This window comes from Bos taurus, chromosome 28 (assembly GCF_002263795.3).
Source record: "Bos taurus isolate L1 Dominette 01449 registration number 42190680 breed Hereford chromosome 28, ARS-UCD2.0, whole genome shotgun sequence".
Taxonomy (NCBI): domain Eukaryota; kingdom Metazoa; phylum Chordata; class Mammalia; order Artiodactyla; family Bovidae; genus Bos; species Bos taurus.
The window spans coordinates 10,020,476-10,038,776 of NC_037355.1; the positions used below are offsets into that span (position 1 = coordinate 10,020,476).

General features: G+C 36.6%; 1 protein-coding gene across 7 annotated transcripts in view; it reads left to right on the top strand.

Annotated features, from left to right (window-relative positions):
• The window catches only part of RYR2 (ryanodine receptor 2), an 827,636-nt gene that overhangs the window by 329,128 nt on the left and 480,207 nt on the right, over nucleotides 1-18,301 (top strand). For 6 of the 7 annotated variants that reach the window (XM_059882647.1, XM_059882648.1, XM_059882649.1 and 3 more), the window contains exon 1: nucleotides 16,546-16,646. In XM_059882647.1, the coding sequence (XP_059738630.1) occupies nucleotides 16,566-16,646 (81 nt within the window). In that variant the 5' untranslated portion in view covers nucleotides 16,546-16,565. Of the gene's footprint in view, nucleotides 1-4,399; nucleotides 4,415-16,545; nucleotides 16,647-18,301 lie in introns of those variants that run through there. The other variant, XM_059882653.1, reaches the window with a different exon arrangement.

Consider the following 18,301-nt stretch of genomic DNA (forward strand, 5'->3'; position numbering starts at 1 on the left):
TCAGGGTTCCTTCTGCTGTCTGCTTGGTTAAATTAAGAAGGGTTCCAGGACCTTTCTCATAGATACTCCACAGCTGTTTCAAGTCAATGCTTCAGCACTCAGCTTTCTTTATAGTCCAACTCTCACATCTATACATGACCACTGGAAAACCATAGCCTTGACTAGATGGACTTTTGTTGGCAAAGTAATGTCTCTGCTTTTAAATATGGTGTCTAGGTTTATCATCGCTTTTCTTTCAAGGAGCAAGTGTCTTTAAGTTTCATGGCTACAGTCACGATCTGCAGTGATTTTGGAGCCCAAGAAAATAAAGTCTGTCACTGTTTCCCCATCTATTTGCCGTGAAGTGATGGGACTGGATGCCATGGTCTTTGTTTTTTGAATGTTGAGTTTTAAGCCAACTTTTTCACTCTCCTCTTTGATCTTCATCAAGAGGCTCTTTAATTCCTCTTCACATTCTGCCATCAGGGTGGAATCATCTACATGTCTGAGGTTATTGATATTTCTCCCAGCAGCCTTGAGTCCAGCTTGTGCTTCATCTTGCCTGGCATTTCTGTGTACTCTACATAGAAGTTAAATAAGCTGGGTGACAATATACAGCCTTGACAAACTCCTTTCCCAGCTTGGAACCAGTTCCATGTCCAGTTCTAGCTGTTGCTTCATACAGATTTCTCTGCATACAGATTTTACTGTATGTTGCTGCATACAGATTTTCATGAGGCAGGTAAGGTGGTCTGGTATTCCCATCTTTTGAAGAATTTTCCGCAGTTTGTTGTGAGCCACACAGTTGAAGGCTTTGGTGTAGTCAATAAAGCAGAAATGTATGTTTTTCTGGAACTCTCTTGCTTTTTTGATGAGCCAACGGATGTTGGCAATTTGATCTCTAGTTCCTCTGCCTTTTCTAAAACCAGCTTGAACATCTGGAAGTTCACAGTTCATGTACTGTTGAAGCCTGCCTTGGAGAATTTTGAGCATTACTTTGCTAGCGTGTGACATGAGTGCAATTGTGTGACAGTTTGAACTTTCCTTGGCATTGACTTTCTTTGAGATTGAAATGAAAACTGACCTTTTCCAGTCCTGTGACCACTGCTGAGTTTTCCAAATTTGCTGGCGTATTGAGTGCAGCACTTTCACAGCATCATCTTTAAGGATTTGAAATAGCTCAACTCAATTTCATCATCTCCACTAGCTTTGTTTGTAGTGATGCTTCCTAAGGCCCACTTAACTTCGCATTCCAGGATGTCTGGCTCTAGGTGAGTGATGGTTATCTGGGTCATGAAGATCTTTTTTGTACAGTTCTTCTGTGTATTCTTGCCACCTCTTCTTAATATCTTCTGCTTCTGTTAGGTCCATACCATTTCTGTCCTTTATTGTGCCCATCTTTGCATGAAATGTTCCCTTGGTATCTCTAATTTTCTTGAAGAGATCTCTAATCTTTCTGTTATTCTAATCATTCTATTTTTCCTCTATTTCTTTGCACTGATCACTGAGGAAGGCTTTCTTATCTCTCCTTGCTATTCTTTGGAACTCTGCATTCAGGTGGGTATATCTTTCCTTTTCTCCTTGCCTTTAGCTTCTCTTCTTTTCTCAGCTATTTGTAAGCCCTCCTCAGAGAACCATTTGCCTTCTTGCTTTTCTTTTTCTTGGGGATGGTCTTGATCATTGCTTCCTCTGCAATGTCATGAACCTCCATCCTTCAGGCACTCCTTTATCAGATCTAATCCCTTGAATCTGTCACTTCCACTTTATATTTCTATGTTAATTTTGTTGCTAATCCCTTACCTGTGTAATTTTTAAGAAGACATCTCAGTAAAGGTTCTTTTAAAACTTCTAAGAAAACTCCATTTATAGAGGTATTAAGTTTTGTAATAAGTTATCATCTCATAAAACTGAGTTAAAAATAATCCAATGTTGAGGTGAAAGGCATAATTATGGTAGAAAAGCTTTGTACATCACTGTGTCTTTTTGTATCAGTAACAGATTGAATATAATTATGCATTCTCTTGAACTCTGATATTTGATTGCAATTTTTAGAATAAAGTATTGCTGTTTGATTTGTTTTTCCACTTGTACTCATTGGCATATGCTAAGAAAATCCCTTAGGGTTTTTAGATCTACTAGATCAAGTTTTATAAGCTTATAGATCAAAGGCTCCTGCCTGTTTTTATCATCCATTAGACTCCCAGGGCAATGTTTGTTTGAGTTAAAATGTAAGAATTGCTGTGTCTTTTCCTGGTTTTCATGTTAATATAGCATAATGGGAAGAGGGAATATGTCCCCGTCTCTTGCTCACATTTGACACTTCATCTGACTTGTCCATTCTGGAGTAATTAAACTAAACCTGAGGCACTGAATTGCTGCCACTTGGAATTTTACCCTAAAAAAACTAAAATTTCCCTCTTTGTGTTTCTGTGTCAATTGATTTTCATCCTCAAATTTCTTCTAAGACAGAAAGCACCATGCCTGGCCTCTGTCTTTATAGTCGTCCATCTCCATATGTTGTCTAATATTTTATATCTTAAATAATTACACTTACTGCATGCATAAAAATGATAATTCTTCACCTAAATCAAAGCTATTTGTTTCAGTATTATCATTCATGAGTTTTCTTTTTTTTTCTCCTATCATTTTCAACTTGTAAGGAATTTTTATTTTTATTCTTTTTCTGTTGCTTTTTATCATACTTATGCCATTGACATTGAGATTAAAATAATATATTTGTCCTTTATATTTTACTGTGTTTTACTTTCTTTCTTGCCCTGAATGATCCCTTTTGGATATCTCATAAAGAAATAAGCCAAATGAACCAATAGATGATTTGTACAAAAAGTTAATGTCAGTAATGCCAGAAATAACCTTTCATGTTCTTATCTTTTGAAAATAATGTGTGTCTGTTACATCTGTTCTTCTTTCTCTTTGTATGATGGTTATTTCAGCTTTTGCTTATTTACAGGGCTCATTTTTATTTAATCATTTATACAGATTACTCTCTTCCCTGGCTTGCTCATGCTGCCTTCACACACAGCTAAAAATTATGACGAGCAGTCTTAAAAAACTGAATTGACCACTTTTTTCTATTTGCTACAATTCTGAAGTAGTTCAACCTAAATACTGACAAAAACAAGCTGAGACCATTTCTGAAAGAAATATCTCCAAAACTTAGATAAATTAAAAAACCAAAAATCTCATGAAGAAAATATCTATTACAAACCATGTTCTGTAACATGATTTTGAAGTTTTTCTTTGAATTAGGACTTAAAATGATTTTTTGTAATTCCTCAGTGATATTCTGTATCACTGGTGATCATTTGTAGGCATGGGATTAGTCAGTTTCAACATGGAAAATAAGTTCCAGGATATTATTTGCCATGAATATTAACTACAAAAATGTAACTACACAGGCTGTGTTTTCTGAGATGAAAATGAAATGGTTCTTTACAATTTTTCCTTAAAATTATAATACTGAAAATGAAAGAATCAATCATGATAGAATTGCCATTTAGTCATATACATATTACTATGTCTGTGTGTTTCAGGGAAGCAAGTGTGGTATTTAACCTCTGTGTTAGAAAACTTTCCCTTGTTTTCTTTAAAACTAATGTGGGTATGTGTGTGTTTTCCTCTGTAGGACTTCCATGCTCCTGGCAACTACATGGTGCCCTAACTTGTCAAATAAAATATTTTTCCTTTTTCACTCTTTTACATCTGTGTATCTCTCCCAGGAATAAGAAGTCAAAGAAACTTTATGAGTCTTAAGAAAAAGAAAGGAATATATGTACATGTTATATTTTGTAGATGAAAAGGGGGTGTTATAAATCATTAGAGGTGGCTGAGTCAAGAGAAAAAGAAAAATTGTGTGACTTTTTTCTTTGAAATTCACATATAATAATATGTAGTGCCTAAGGAATTGCTTTTGGTCACTTTTTGCATGAAATATGGGCAGCCCATCACAGCATATTAATTGATTGTCTAATGTACCTGTTTCTAACCCACTATTTTACTCAAGTAAAATAGCTGAGTTGCTGTTTATATTACTGTGTTTTTATGTAACAGATGAAAAAAAATCTAGACCATTTTCAGAGTATAATTTTAAGAGTATACCTTTTTTGAGATGCTTAGAAATGTTGTAAATTGAATCACACATTAAAGTCAAACAGCATGTTTTCACGGAAAAAGAATGAACTAATCTAGAAACATATTAAAGGAGAGTTTTGCTTGCTACACTTTTCTCTAGCATGTAGTTGACATTGAGTTTTGCTGTGACAACACAGTGGAAATTTTTTGTTTATTATTCATGTTACCACACTTAACAACAATATAGTCTTTATAAATAGGAGGTTTTAAAATGTCTTTGAAATATTGTGTATTTAATATTTTCTCTTTTTTCCTTATGCCCCTACAGAAATTCATGATGAAGGTAAGACATTGGATCATCTCCTGTATGTGTGTTACTCTGTATGTTTTATGTTTGGTTAGTCACATTTGTTTAACTTTTAAATTTGTGGCTTTTTTCTTCAATTTTTCAAGTTTTAAAAAATTAAACCAAACTTTAGAACTTTAAATCTAAGTAAGTACATCCCACATTTAGATTTTTTAAAAATGACATTTTATATCTTTGGGTCACATTGTGACATATTAGGTCTTACTTAGCCAATGTCAGGAATTTCTTCCATTGAAGCAGTTATTTTTTCTACAGCTGTCCATTTAGAATTTTTACTGTGGGGGCTGTATAGACTGTTACATGTTTATGCACTCTTGCATGAAGTAATAGGAAATTCATACACTGGAAAATTATAAGAGACACCAAGAAACTCCTAGTGAATTACTTACTCCAGGAGAAGTGAAAATAATTCACTTATTTAAAATAAATAAGTTCTTATTTATTTATTTATGGTGTGGAGTCTTTGTTGCTACACGAGCTTTCTCTAGTTGCAGCAAGTGGGGCTACTCTCTAGCTGCAGTGCATGGAGTTCTCTTTGCAGTGGCTTCTGTTGTTGTAGAGCATAGGCTCTAGGGCACAGATTTCAGTAATTGTGGCATGTGGGCTCAGTTACCGCTGGGCTCTATAGTACAGGCTCTTGAGCACAGGCTCAGTAATTGTGGCACATTGGCTAAGCTGCTCCATGGCATGTGGGATCTTCACAGATCAAGGATGGCCCTGATATCTCTTGGACTAGCAGGCAGATTCTTTACCACTGAGCCACCAGGGGAGCCCCTCAGCTTCTTTTTATTCCTCTATCAAATTAGAAAAATGAAAACATTTTAAAAAGAGACAAACTAAAATTGTAGAGTAAAATCCATGGTCATATCATTGAAGGACACATGTAGGGGAAAAGTGGAAGAGCAGAATGTTGTTTGAGACAAAACATAGAAATGTTTTCATTTTTATATACCTACCACATTTCTCTAGAACTTTAACAAAATTTATTTTTTATCCTAAAAGCTGAGGAACAATGTATAGAGAAGTTGTGTTCAGGTAATGAAGGCTTCATGTATTTTGAGGTGTTAAAAGAATATCACTTCAAAAGATGGAAACTCTGAGAAGTATGAAATTAAAATTCTGAATGTAGGTTTAAATGGTTCCTTAGAAAAAAAGAAAGCAAAGTACCTGTGTCTGTCTGTGGAGTTACATTCTTATTTAACCAAGCTGTGAAGAGGGGCATTGTACTGACACATAGATCTATTCATTAGCCTTAAGAATTTAACAGTTTCAATAGAATGACAGAGCACAGTCTTTATTTGAAGTCCCTGTCAACAAGGACCCAAAACATTTTCTAGAATTTCAAATAGTTCCATCTATTATTTTTCAGTAAAAAATATTATTACCTTGCAAAGAGAAGACATGAACTGCTCAATGAAAATCACGAAACGAAGGATTTGGTTGGAAAATGTCATCAATAGTGGGAAACATGAATATGTTCTCTCTTTGCAAATATTAATAATAAATTTGGGTTTGGTTTTTTAAAAATTAGCAGTTTTGCTCACTAAATCTGCATTTATTAATTGCAGATTAATTAATATTAATTTTTAATTTAATTTAATTTAATTAATTTATTTAATTTTTAATTAATACCATCTCACCCCTATCCAAATATCTTGTCAGTTTCATATCTATGCTTCCTTGGAGGATGGTGAATGGGATAGTTCCCTGAAGCATGTACCTCAAGTTCTTTCATGAGTAGATTCATACAAAAATCAATGCCAATAGAAAAATGATGTCCATTTAGTTTAAACCAGGTGGCATACCTAAAATAATTTAGTTAGGCTGTGATTTCTTTTAATTGCAAGGTCTTCTAACCCAATGACTTATTTTTATACCTGCATTGAATCATCTAGAAAGGTTAGAATTTAACTGAGTGAAGGCATATGCATTCAACTATAGTTAATTTAAGCCACTTACAAGGAAAAGAATGCTAAATTTTATTCAACTTTCACTTTTCAATCATGACTTGGCTTTGGGTTTCAGACCTGGACACACACTGTTAATAACTTCCTAGAACCAGCCAGATGCTTCCTTGTAACAGGAGCTATTTCTGCTGGTTGGCACTGAACAGTGATGAGTTAGTACTGTCCTGGTCCTGGTTCCTCTGCCTTTTCTAAATCCAGCTTGAAGATCTGGAAGTTCATGGTTCATGTACTGTTGAAGCCTGTCTTGGAGAATTTTGAGAATTACTTTGCTAGGGTGTGAGATGAGTGCGATTGTGTAGTAATTTGAGCACTCTTTGGCATTGTCTTTCTTTGGGATTGGAATGAAAACTGACCTTTTCCAGTCCTGTGGCCACTGCCAAGTTTTCCAAATTTGCTGACATATTGAGTGCAGCACTTTCATAGCATCATCTTTTAGGGTTTGAAATAGCTCAGCTTGAATTCCTTCACCTCCACTAGTTTTGTTCACAGTGATGCTTCCTAAGGCCCACTCCAGGATATCTGGCTCTAGGTGAGTGATCACACCATCGTGGTTATCTGAGTCATGAATATCTTTTTTGTATAGTTCTTCTGTGTATTCTTACCACCTCTTCTTAATATCTTTTGCTTCTGTTAGGTCCATACCATTTCTGTCCTTTATTGTGCCCATCTTTGCATGAAATGTTCCCTTGGTATCTCTAATTTTCTTGAAGAGATCTCTAGTGTTTCCCATTCTATTGTTTTCCTCTATCTCTTTGCCATTGATCACTGAGGAAGGCTTTCTTATCTCTCTGCTTGCTGTTCTTTGGAACTCGGCATTCAAATGGGATATCTTTTCTTTGCTCCTTTGCCTTTTGCTTCTCCTCATTGCATAGCATAGGTGTTTGTAAGTCCTCCTCAGACAATCATTTTGCCTTTTTCATTTCTTGGGGATGGTCTTGATCACTGTCTCCTGTACAGTGTTACCAACCTCTGTCCATAGTTCTTCAGGCAGTCTGTCCCTCAGATCTAATCCCTTGAATTTATTTGTCACTTCCAGTGTATATTCATAAGGGATTTGATTTAGGTCATACCTGAATGGTCTAGTGGTTTTCCTTGGTTTCTTCAATTTAAGTCTGAATTTGGCAATAAGGAGTTCATCATCTGAGCGACAGTCAGTTCCTGGTCTTGTTTTTGCTGACTGTATAGAGCTTCTTCATCTTTGGCTGCAAAGAGGAACCAGAGATTAAATTGCCAACATCTGTTGGATCATCATAAAAGCAAGAGAGGTCCAAATACATCTACTCTTGCTTTATTGACTATGCCAAAGCCTTTGACTGTGTTGATCACAACAAACTGTGGAAAGTTCTTCAAGAGATGGGAATACCAGACCACCTGATTTGCCTCCTGAGAAAGGAGGTCAAGAAGCAACAGTTAGAACTGGACATGGAATAACAGACTGGTTCCACATCGGGAAAGGAGTATGTCAAGGCTGCATATTGTCACCCTGCTTATTTAACTTATATGCAGACTACATCATGAGAAGTGCTGGATTGGATGAAGCTCAAACTGAAATCAAGATTGCTGGGAGAAATATCAATAACCTCAGATATGCAGATGACACCACCATTATGGCAGAAGGAGAAGAAGAACTAAAGAGCCTCCTGATGAAACTGAAAGAGGAGATTGAAGAAGTTGGCTTAAAACTCAACATTCAGAAAATTATGATCATGGCATCTGGTCCCATCACTTCATGGCAAATAGATAGGGAAATGATGGAAACAGTGACAGACTTTCTTTTTTTGGGGGCTCCAAAATTACTGCAGATGGTGACTACAGCCATGAAATTAAAGGATGCTTGCTCCTTGGAAAGAAAGTTATGACCAACTTAGACAGCATATTAAAAGGCAGAGACATTTCCTTGCCAACAACGGTTCATCTAGTCAAAACTATGCTTTTTCTAGTAGTCATGTATGGATGTGAGAGTTGGACTATGAAGAGGGCTGAGTGCTGAAGAGTTTATGCTTTTAAACTGTGGTGTTGGAGAAGACTCTTGAGAGTCCCTTGGACAACAAAGGGATCCAGCCAGTCCATCCTAAAGGAAATCAGTCCTCAATATTCGTTGGAAGGACTGATACTGAAGCTGAAACTCCAATACTTAGTCACCTGATGTGAAGAACTGACTCATTTGAAAAGACCCTGATGCTGGGAAGGATTGAAGGTCAGAGGAGAAGGGAACGACAGAGGATGAGATGGTTGTTGGATAGCATCACTGACTCAATGGAAATGAGTTTGAGTAAACTCCGGGAGTTGGTGACAGACAGGGTAGCCTGGCGTGCTGCAGTCCACGGGTTACAAAGAGTCAGACACGACTGAGCCACTGAAATGAACTGAACTGAATTGTCCTGGTCCTGGTCTCTTCCCTCTGGAGACTTTTCATTAAGTCACCATCACATGCTGGCCATCCGATGCTAAGTGGCTGTCTTGACAGTGTCAACTGGCTTTGTCAGGTATATTGATTTTGCACTGAAGCCAGATTTCTCATTAATTATTATAATCATCCTGTGAATCTGTTATATGATTCATTATTGAAGATGGCAGGCATGTTTGCATAGTTTCTGCTGCTAGAGACCTGCAGATGGACCAAATGCCAAGATCAGCAATTCTGTGCTGCTCCTATCTAGTTAGTAGTGTTCACGTTTGCATGAAACTGATTTTCAGGTGATGTATAGGCTTCCCCTTAGAGATACTTGTTTTTCTCCCTGGAACCACTCTTTGCCCAGCTATTATTATTTGTGTTTGAAGCCAAAACTTAAAAGCTTCTCTGCTTTAGTATCTGAGTGCTATGAAAGTGCTCTAAGGCGGATTTCTTTTTGTTGTTGTCTATTGTTTTAAACTTTAGTTGAATAGCTTAGTATTACCTAAGCAGTAAGCTCTTTTTAAGATCTCCTTGTGTTTCTTCTGAAATCGTGTTTTATAACAGTCAAGGAATATAGAAAAGTTCACCTGTAGAGTCTGATTTATTTTTTTAAAAAAAGGCCTCTTGAATAACAAAAGCCTGGAATTGCAAGAAATGAGCTAAACTGATTAGCACAGCATTTTTGTCCAGAAAATATTATTAAAATGGGAAACCTCAAAATATATAGATGTTATATACTTAATAAGTTAAATTATTTTAAAACAGCAATTGCATTAGATGTGTTAATAAGCAAATATATTATACACATATATTTTAAAAATATGGAGTGGCTAACCTATACCTTCAGTTGGTAAAGAATCCACCTGCAATTCAGGAGACCCCGGTTTGATTCCTGGGTCAGGAAGATCCACTAGAGAAGGGATAGGCTACCCACTCCAGTATTCATGCTCTTCCTTGGTGGCTCAGATGGTAAAGAATTTGCATTCAATGAGGGAGACCTGGATTTGATCCCTGGGTTGGGAAGATCCCCTGGAGGAGGGCATGGCAACCCACTCCAGTATACTTAACTGGAGAATCCCCATGAACAGAGGATCCTGGCAGGCTACAGTTCCTTGGGGTCACAAAGACATGGACATGACTGAGTCACTAAGCACAGCACAGTTTATACGTACATATGAATATATCAAGTGCATAGCGAAGCTTTATAGAAAAAAGAGCACTCAATGCTATTCTAATTAAATCTGAAGCCTTGTTCTTCATTTAGAAATACCTTGTTTTGGTCAAGAAGACAAGTCAAAGTACCTTGACTGTGTAGTGTCATTAAACGTCAACTGGATCTGTAGCTCTGGAACATATATATGATAGGAAAAGGTAAGGTCCTATCAAGTAGTACAGATCAGACAAGGTAAATCAATTTTTCTTGGCCACAATAAATCAAAAGTATTATAGAAAATTAAAGTACTCTCTAAACAGGTCCTCATTCTTAGTAGGAATGTAATTTTGCAAAGTCGATTTTTCCCTTTCTCACTCAGGGCATGAAGTTATTTTCATTTTTTGATAAAACACTTTTTCTGATAATTTTAATGCCTTTTAATATCAGTTTTTAAATGGTTTGGAAGTGTTTTAAGCATAATCTATAAATAAAGTTATTTTAAGAAATTAAATGCAGCAAACCTAGAAGAAAAAGAAATAAAAGGAATCCAGATCAGAAAAGAAGACGTAAAGCTCTCACTGTTTGTAGATAGTGTAGATAATACTGTACATAGAAAACCTTAAAGATAGTATTAGAAAATTACTAGAGCTAATCAGTGAATCTAGCAAAGTAGCATGATACAAAATCAATACACAGAAATCACTTCCTTTTCTATATACTAACAATGGAAAAATCAAAAAGAGAAATTAAGAAATCAATCCCATTCACCATTAACACAAAGAATTTAATATCTAGGAATAAACTTACCTAAGAGGACAAAAGAACCATGCAGAGAAAATTATAAGACACTGATGAAAGAAATCAAAGACAACATAAACAGATGGAGAGATATTCCATGTTCCTGGGTAGGAAGAATCAATGTTCTGAAAATGACTATACTATCAAACACAATCTACAGATTCAGTGCTATCCGTATCAAATTACCAATGCATTTTTCACAGAACTAGAACAAAAATTTTCATAATTCATATGGAAACACAAAAGACCCTGAATAGCCAAAGCAGTCTTGAGAAAGAAAAATGGAGCTGGAGGACTCAACCTTCCTGATTTCAGATTGTACTACAAAGCTATAGTCATCAAGACAGTATGGTACTGGCATAAAAACAGAAATATAGACCAATGGAACAAGATAGAAAGCCCAGGAATAAGCCCACGCACCTATGGGTACCTTATTTTTGAAAAAGGAGGCAAGAATATAAAAGGGAGCAAAGACAGCCTCTTCAATAAATGGTGCTGGGAAAACTGGACAGCTACATGTAAAAGAATGAGATTAGAACACTTCCTAACACCATACACAGAGATAAACTCAAAATGGTTAAAGACCTAAATGTAAGACCAGACACTATAAAACTCTTACTTAGGAATATATCTACCTAAAGAAACTAAAGACCTATATATAGAAAACTATAAAACACTGGTGAAGGAAATCAAAGAGGACACTAATAGATGGAGAAATATACCATGTTCATGGATTGGAAGAATCAATATAGTGAAAATGAGTATACTACCCAAAGCAATTTATAGATTCAATGCAATCCCTATCAAGCTACCAACGGTATTCTTCACAGAGCTAGAACAAATAATTTCACAATTTGTATGGAAATACAAAAAACCTCAAATAGCCAAAGCGATCTTGAGAAAGAAGAATGGAACTGGAGGAATCAACCTACCTGACTTCAGGCTCTACTACAAAGCCACAGTTATCAAGACAGTATGGTACTGACACATAGACAGAAATATAGATCAATGGAACAAAATAGAAAGCCCAGAGATAAATCCACGCACATATGGACACCTTATCTTTGACAAAGGAGGCAAGAATATACAACGGATTAAAGACAATCTCTTTAACAAGTGGTGCTGGGAAATCTGGTCAACCACTTGTAAAAGAATGAAACTGGACCACTTTCTAACACCATACACAAAAATAAACTCAAAATGGATTAAAGATCTAAACATAAGACCAGAAACTATAAAACTCCTAGAGAACATAGGCAAAACACTCTCTGACATACATCACAGCAGGATCCTCTATGACCCACCTCCCAGAATATCGGAAATAAAAGCAAAAATAAACAAATGGGACCTAATTAACCTTAAAAGCTTCTGCACATCAAAGGAAACTATCAGCAAGGTGAAAAGACAGCCTTCAGAATGGGAGAAAATAATAGCAAATGAAGCAACTGACAAACAACTAATCTCAAAAATACACAAGCAACTCCTACAGCTCAACTCCAGAAAAATAAATGACCCAATCAAAAAATGGGCCAAAGAACTAAATAGACATTTCTCCAAAGAAGACATACAGATGGATAACAAACACATGAAAAGATGCTCAACATCACTCATTATCAGAGAAATGCAAATCAAGACCACTATGAGGTACCATTTCACACCAGTCAGAATGGCTGCCATCCAAAAGTCTACAAATAATAAATGCTGGAGAGGGTGTGGAGAAAAGGGAACCCTCTTACACTGTTGGTGGGAATGCAAACTAGTACAGCCACTATGAAGAACAGTGTGGAGATTCCTTAAAAAACTGGAAATAGAACTGCCTTATGATCCAGCAATCCCACTGCTGGGCATACACACTGAGGAAACCAGAAGGGAAAGAGACACGTGTACCCCAATGTTCATCGCAGCACTGTTTATAATAGCCAGGACATGGAAGCAACCTAGATGTCCATCAGCAGATGAATGGATAAGAAAGCAATGGTACATATACACAATGGAGTATTACTCAGCCATTAAAAAGAATACATTTGAATCAGTTCTAATGAGGTGGATGAAACTGGAGCCTATTATACAGAGTGAAGTAAGCCAGAAGGAAAAACACCAATACAGTATACTAACGCATATATCTGGAATTTAGAAAGATGATAACAATAACCCTGTGTACGAGACAGCAAAAGAGACACTGATGTATAGAACAGTCATATGGACTCTGTTGCAGAGGGAGAGGGTGGGAAGATTTGGGAGAATGGCATTGAAACATGTAAAATATCATGTATGAAACGAGATGCCAGTCCAGGTTCAATGCACGATACTGGATGCTTGGGGCTAGTGCACTGGGACGACCCAGAGGGATGGTATGGGGAGGGAGGAGGGAGGAGGGTTCAGGATGGGGAGCACATGTATACCTGTGATGGATTCATTTTGATATTTGGCAAAACTAATACAATTATGTAAAGTTTAAAAATAAAATAAAATTAAAAAAAAAAAAAAACTCTTAGAGGAAAACATAGGCAGACCACTTGATGACATAAATCAAAGCGAGATCCTCTATGACCCACCTCCTATAGTAATGCAAATAAAAACAAAAGTAAACAAGTGGGACCTGATTAAACTTAAAAGCTTTTGCACAGCCAAGGAAACTCTAAGCAAGGTGAAAAGACAACCCTCAGAATGGGAGAAAATAATAACAAATGAAACAACTGACAAATAATTAATTTCCAAAATATACAAGCGGTTCATACAACTCAATAGCAGGAAAGCAATCAACTCAATCAAAAAGTGGGAAAAAGACCTAAACAGACATTTCTCCAAAGAGGACATACACATGAAAAGATGTTCAACATTGCTCATTATTAGAGAAACGCAAATCAAAACCACAATGAGATATCACCTCACACCAGTCAGAGTGGCCTCATCAAAAAGTCTACAAACAATAAATGCTGGAGAGGGTGTGGAGAAAAGGGAACACTCTTGAACTGTTGGTGGGAATGTAAATTGATAACAGCCACTATGAAAGAGGGAGAAGGCAATGGCACCCCACTCCAGTACTGTTGCCCGGAAAATTCCATGGATGGAGGAGCCTGGTAGGCTGCAGTCCATGGGGTCGCTAAGAGTCAGACACGACTGAGTGACTTCACTTTCACTTTCCACTTTAATGCATTGTAGAAGGAAATGGCAACCCACTCCAGTGTTCTTGCCTGGAGAATCCCAGGGACGGAGGAGCCTGGTGGGCTGCCGTCTATGGAGTCGCACAGAGTCGGACACGACTGAAGCGACTTGGCAGCAGCAGCAGCAGCAACTATGAAAGAGGGTATGGAGGGAGATTCCTTAGAAAACTAGGAATAAAACCACCATATGACCCAGCAGTCCCACTCCTAGGCATATACCCTGAGGAAACCAACATTGAAAGAGACACATGTATCCCATTGTTCACTGCAGCACTATTTACAATAGCTGGAACATGGAAGCAACCTAGAAGTCCATCAATAGATGAATACATAAAGAAGTCTGGTACATATATACAATGGAGTATTACTCAGCCAAAGAAAGGAACACATTTGGGTCAGTTCTGATGAGGTGAATGAACACAGAACCTATTATACAGAGTGAAGTGAGTCTAAAAGAGAAAGATAAATATTGTATTCTAATGCACATATATGGAATGTAGGAAAATGGTTCTGAAGAATTTATTTACAGGGCAACAATGGAGAAACAGACATAGAGAATAGACTTATGGACATGGGGAGAGGGGAGGAGAGGGTGAGATGTATGGAAAGAGTAAGATGGAAACTTACATTACTATATGTAAAAGAGATAGCCCAAGGGAATTTGCTGTATGGCTCAGGAAACTCAATCAGGGGTTCTGTTTCAACATAGAGGGGTGGGGTGGGGAGGGAGATAAGATGGAGGTTCAAAAGGGCAGGGATATATGTATACCTATGGCTGATTCATGTTGAAGTTTGACAGAAAACAACAAAATTCTTTAAAGCAATTATCCTTCAGTAAAAAAATAAATTTGAAGAAGAAATTAATTGAAATAATAGGAAGGAGATATATTTTTAGTTAAAAAGGTATAATGATATTGAATATTAAAGTGCTTTCTTCTGTACTTTTTTTTTTAATTTCATTTTATTAAAGTGTTTCTTATATAGTTGCATTTTTATTTTGATGTGTAGCTAGGGAAAAAAAAGATTATAAGATAAAAAAATATTGAGAGTGATTTCCTCAGGAATTTAGGTGAGCTTTATTTTCATCTTTTTTACCTGAATATTTTTTTCTTTTAGCCATTTTTTTATTTTTTTTAAATTTTATTTTATTTTTAAACTTTACAATATTGTATTGGTTTTGCCAAATATCGAAATGAATCCGCCACAGGTATGTTTAAGTCAGTATCTTCATACTCATCCTTAAAGATCTCTTTTCCCTGTAGAAACAGGTAAAAACTCCTTAGTATAATGTTCTCTACTTCCCATGATCTTAACCTGATCTGTGACCTAGTACTTCAGTCAGGTTGTCTCTTCCTCTTGCTTAATACCCTGCGGTTGTTTTTTTAAGGCACTTATCCGCACATGCCCCTGGTATCGTGTTAAGAGCAGCAAGAAAGCTCAGGGCAGGGAAAGCGTGTCTCTTCGGAGCACAAAGGGATTTGGGGGCAAGGTTAGAAAGGGCTGAATGTCCTTGACGCTTATGCTACTCAATGTTGTCCCCAAAACAACATACCTGCACCACTGGGAAATTTTTGAAATGCAGTGTCTCTGTATTTATCCCAGACCTACTGGAGCAGAATCTCAGGGACACGCCAAGGGTTCTGTGTTTTCACAAGCTCTCCAGCTGATTTTTAAGCATGCTAGAATTTGAGAAGCACTCTTCTATATCATGTGGGGTTCCCTGGTAGTTCAGACGGTGAAGAATCTGCCTGTAACGCAGGTGACCTTGGTTCGATACCTGGGTTGGGAAGATCCCCTGGAGAAGGGAATGGCTACTCATTCCAGTATACTTGCCTGGAGAATTCCATGGACAGAGGAGCCTGGCAAGCTGCAGTCGATGGGGGTCACAAAGTGTTGGACATGACTGAATGAGTGAGCACCCACCTTCTATCTCATATAAAGGAATTTGGATGTTTTTCTTAGAAACATTTGGAAGGTATGAGAGGTTTTTAGGCCTGAAGATTCATTTGATGATCTTTGTGTTTTAATCAGACTTAGTCATTGAAGAAATGCTTATTTAGTCCTTTCTATGTACTAGGCATTTTGCAAAGTACCTGAGATCCCGTGGTGCCCAAAGTACCATAGTCCCTGTTCAACATGGACCAGAGTGTAATGGGAAATACAGACAATAAACAACTGGGAATCAGTAATTACAAATCACGATATTTTTGAACTCAGGTTCATTCTTCAAGAGCTAATTAAACTGCTGGCTCTCCCCTCCCCCACCCCCAGCTACTCCCTTGGTAGCTTTGTCCCAATTTAAGGATTCTTTCCGTAGCACTTTGCTCATCTGTGTGCATGCATGCTCAGTCATATCTGTCTCTTTGCAGCCCCGTGGACTGTAGCCCACCAGACTCCTCCTCCTTTGGAATTTTCCAGGCAAGAATACTGGAGTGGATTGCCATTTCCTCCTCCAGGGAATCTTCCTGTCCCAGAAATCAAACCCATTTCCCTTACATTTATCCTGCATTGGGAAGAGGATTCTCTACTACATTTGCACTAGCTCTTATTTTATTCCCATTAAACTATTCATGAGAAGAAGAGAGCATTTTATACACTTAGTTAAGTTTACTTTTTTTTTTTTTTTCTTTGCGGACTCTTTCTTTGCTCTATGCAGACTGCTCAAGGTGGTGGCCACCGAACGCTCCTCTACGGTCATGCAATACTGCTGCGGCATTCCTACAGTGGCATGGTGAGTACATGTGGAGACTTCATCTCCCCTATGGTCATGCTGATCTATTTGTGCATACAGGGCAAAGAAATATTTGGTAATCCCATTCCATTGATGGCTTTAATAAGCTTGAATTGTATGTGTTTTTTAATATATTTGAACACTGTTTATTTTCTCATTTATAATATGATGGTTCGCTTAGAGGGCCTTTAAGGACCATACATTCTATCACTGTATGACTTCTGTCTTTGTATCTTATTTTGAAAGACTAGGTTTAGGAGGAAAGTTTCTTTTTTTTCCCATATCAGCTCCTTCTTACACCCAGTTATCCATTTATCTACTGGGTTCCTCTCAGATACAGTTTACTCATTATCCTTTATATATGTGTGTATATATATTCTTATAGGTCTAAAGTATTATAAAATATATAAGCATTCTCTTCTTTTGAAAGCTTTATTAAGTTGTACAAACAATACATATTCATTCTGTAAGATTTGGAAATTACAGAAGAATGAAATCTTCATGATCACACCAATGACAGAAAATTCTTGGGAACTTTTTAAAAATTTTCAATATTTTCTTAATTTTTTTGTATAACTGATATCTTGTTACATAACCAAATTTTATACAGGTTTTTTTTTTTTAACATATTGTCACAGTACAGGTACTATCTATGTTATTTAAATTTTTATCAGATTTATTTTAGTGACTACATGATAGTCCAGTACTTGGAAATATAAAATAATCACTACTTTTAAGAAGGAGATAATTCCCTAAATATGTAGACTGTTTTTGAGCAAAAACTTAAGCATAGTCTCTATAGCAATACCCCTCAAAACAGAAAAAAAATCATGTCTTTATCATCAGGAATACTGATATGAAAAATCTGGTTAATGGAATTGAAAAGTACAGGAAGAGAAGTATAGGAAAAGTATAGATATGATTTTAATGATGACTTAATAATGTCATTGCTATTAATAGCCTACATCACATTAGTAAGTAAGATGAGAAAAATGTGATCATCTTAACAGGTATGAAACAAGTTTTTAATAAAACTACCAATTCCTAATAAAAATTGATCATTGATGGTTATTTCCTCAATGATGAGGAAAATATTTGTGTTAAATCAATGGCCAACTTCATAGTTAATTGTCAAACACTAAGTCCATTCTTGACAAAACAAAAACAAACTCCAAGAATATGCTGTCTAACATTGTTCTGGAAATCTTGGCTGACTTATTAAGATATGAAGTAAAATAAAGGAAAACACTTCAAGTGACTGGATACAAGACAAATGTATAAAAATAGCGTTTTTGCATATAGCACTCATACATTAAAACTCCATGGGAAGAACTTCACTTTCAGGAACCATCAGAACACATAAAATAATAAATATGAGAGTCTGTTTTTAAATAACTACCCTCTCTATACATAGTAGATGGGAAAGAGCCTAAACATGGTTGGTGGATCTGGGTTCAGGCTTACTTTCCTATATGCTATACTCCTTTGGGTACCTTGCTGAACCTCTCTAAGCCTGTAAATGCAACTGAAAATTTTACTCATTCAGTCAGTAAATGTTATTCAGCACCTCTTGTGTGCTAGATACTGTTCTGGGTGCTAGATATAGTAAGAAAGACTAGTCTTTGCCATATAAAATTTAATTAACATTTAGTTGA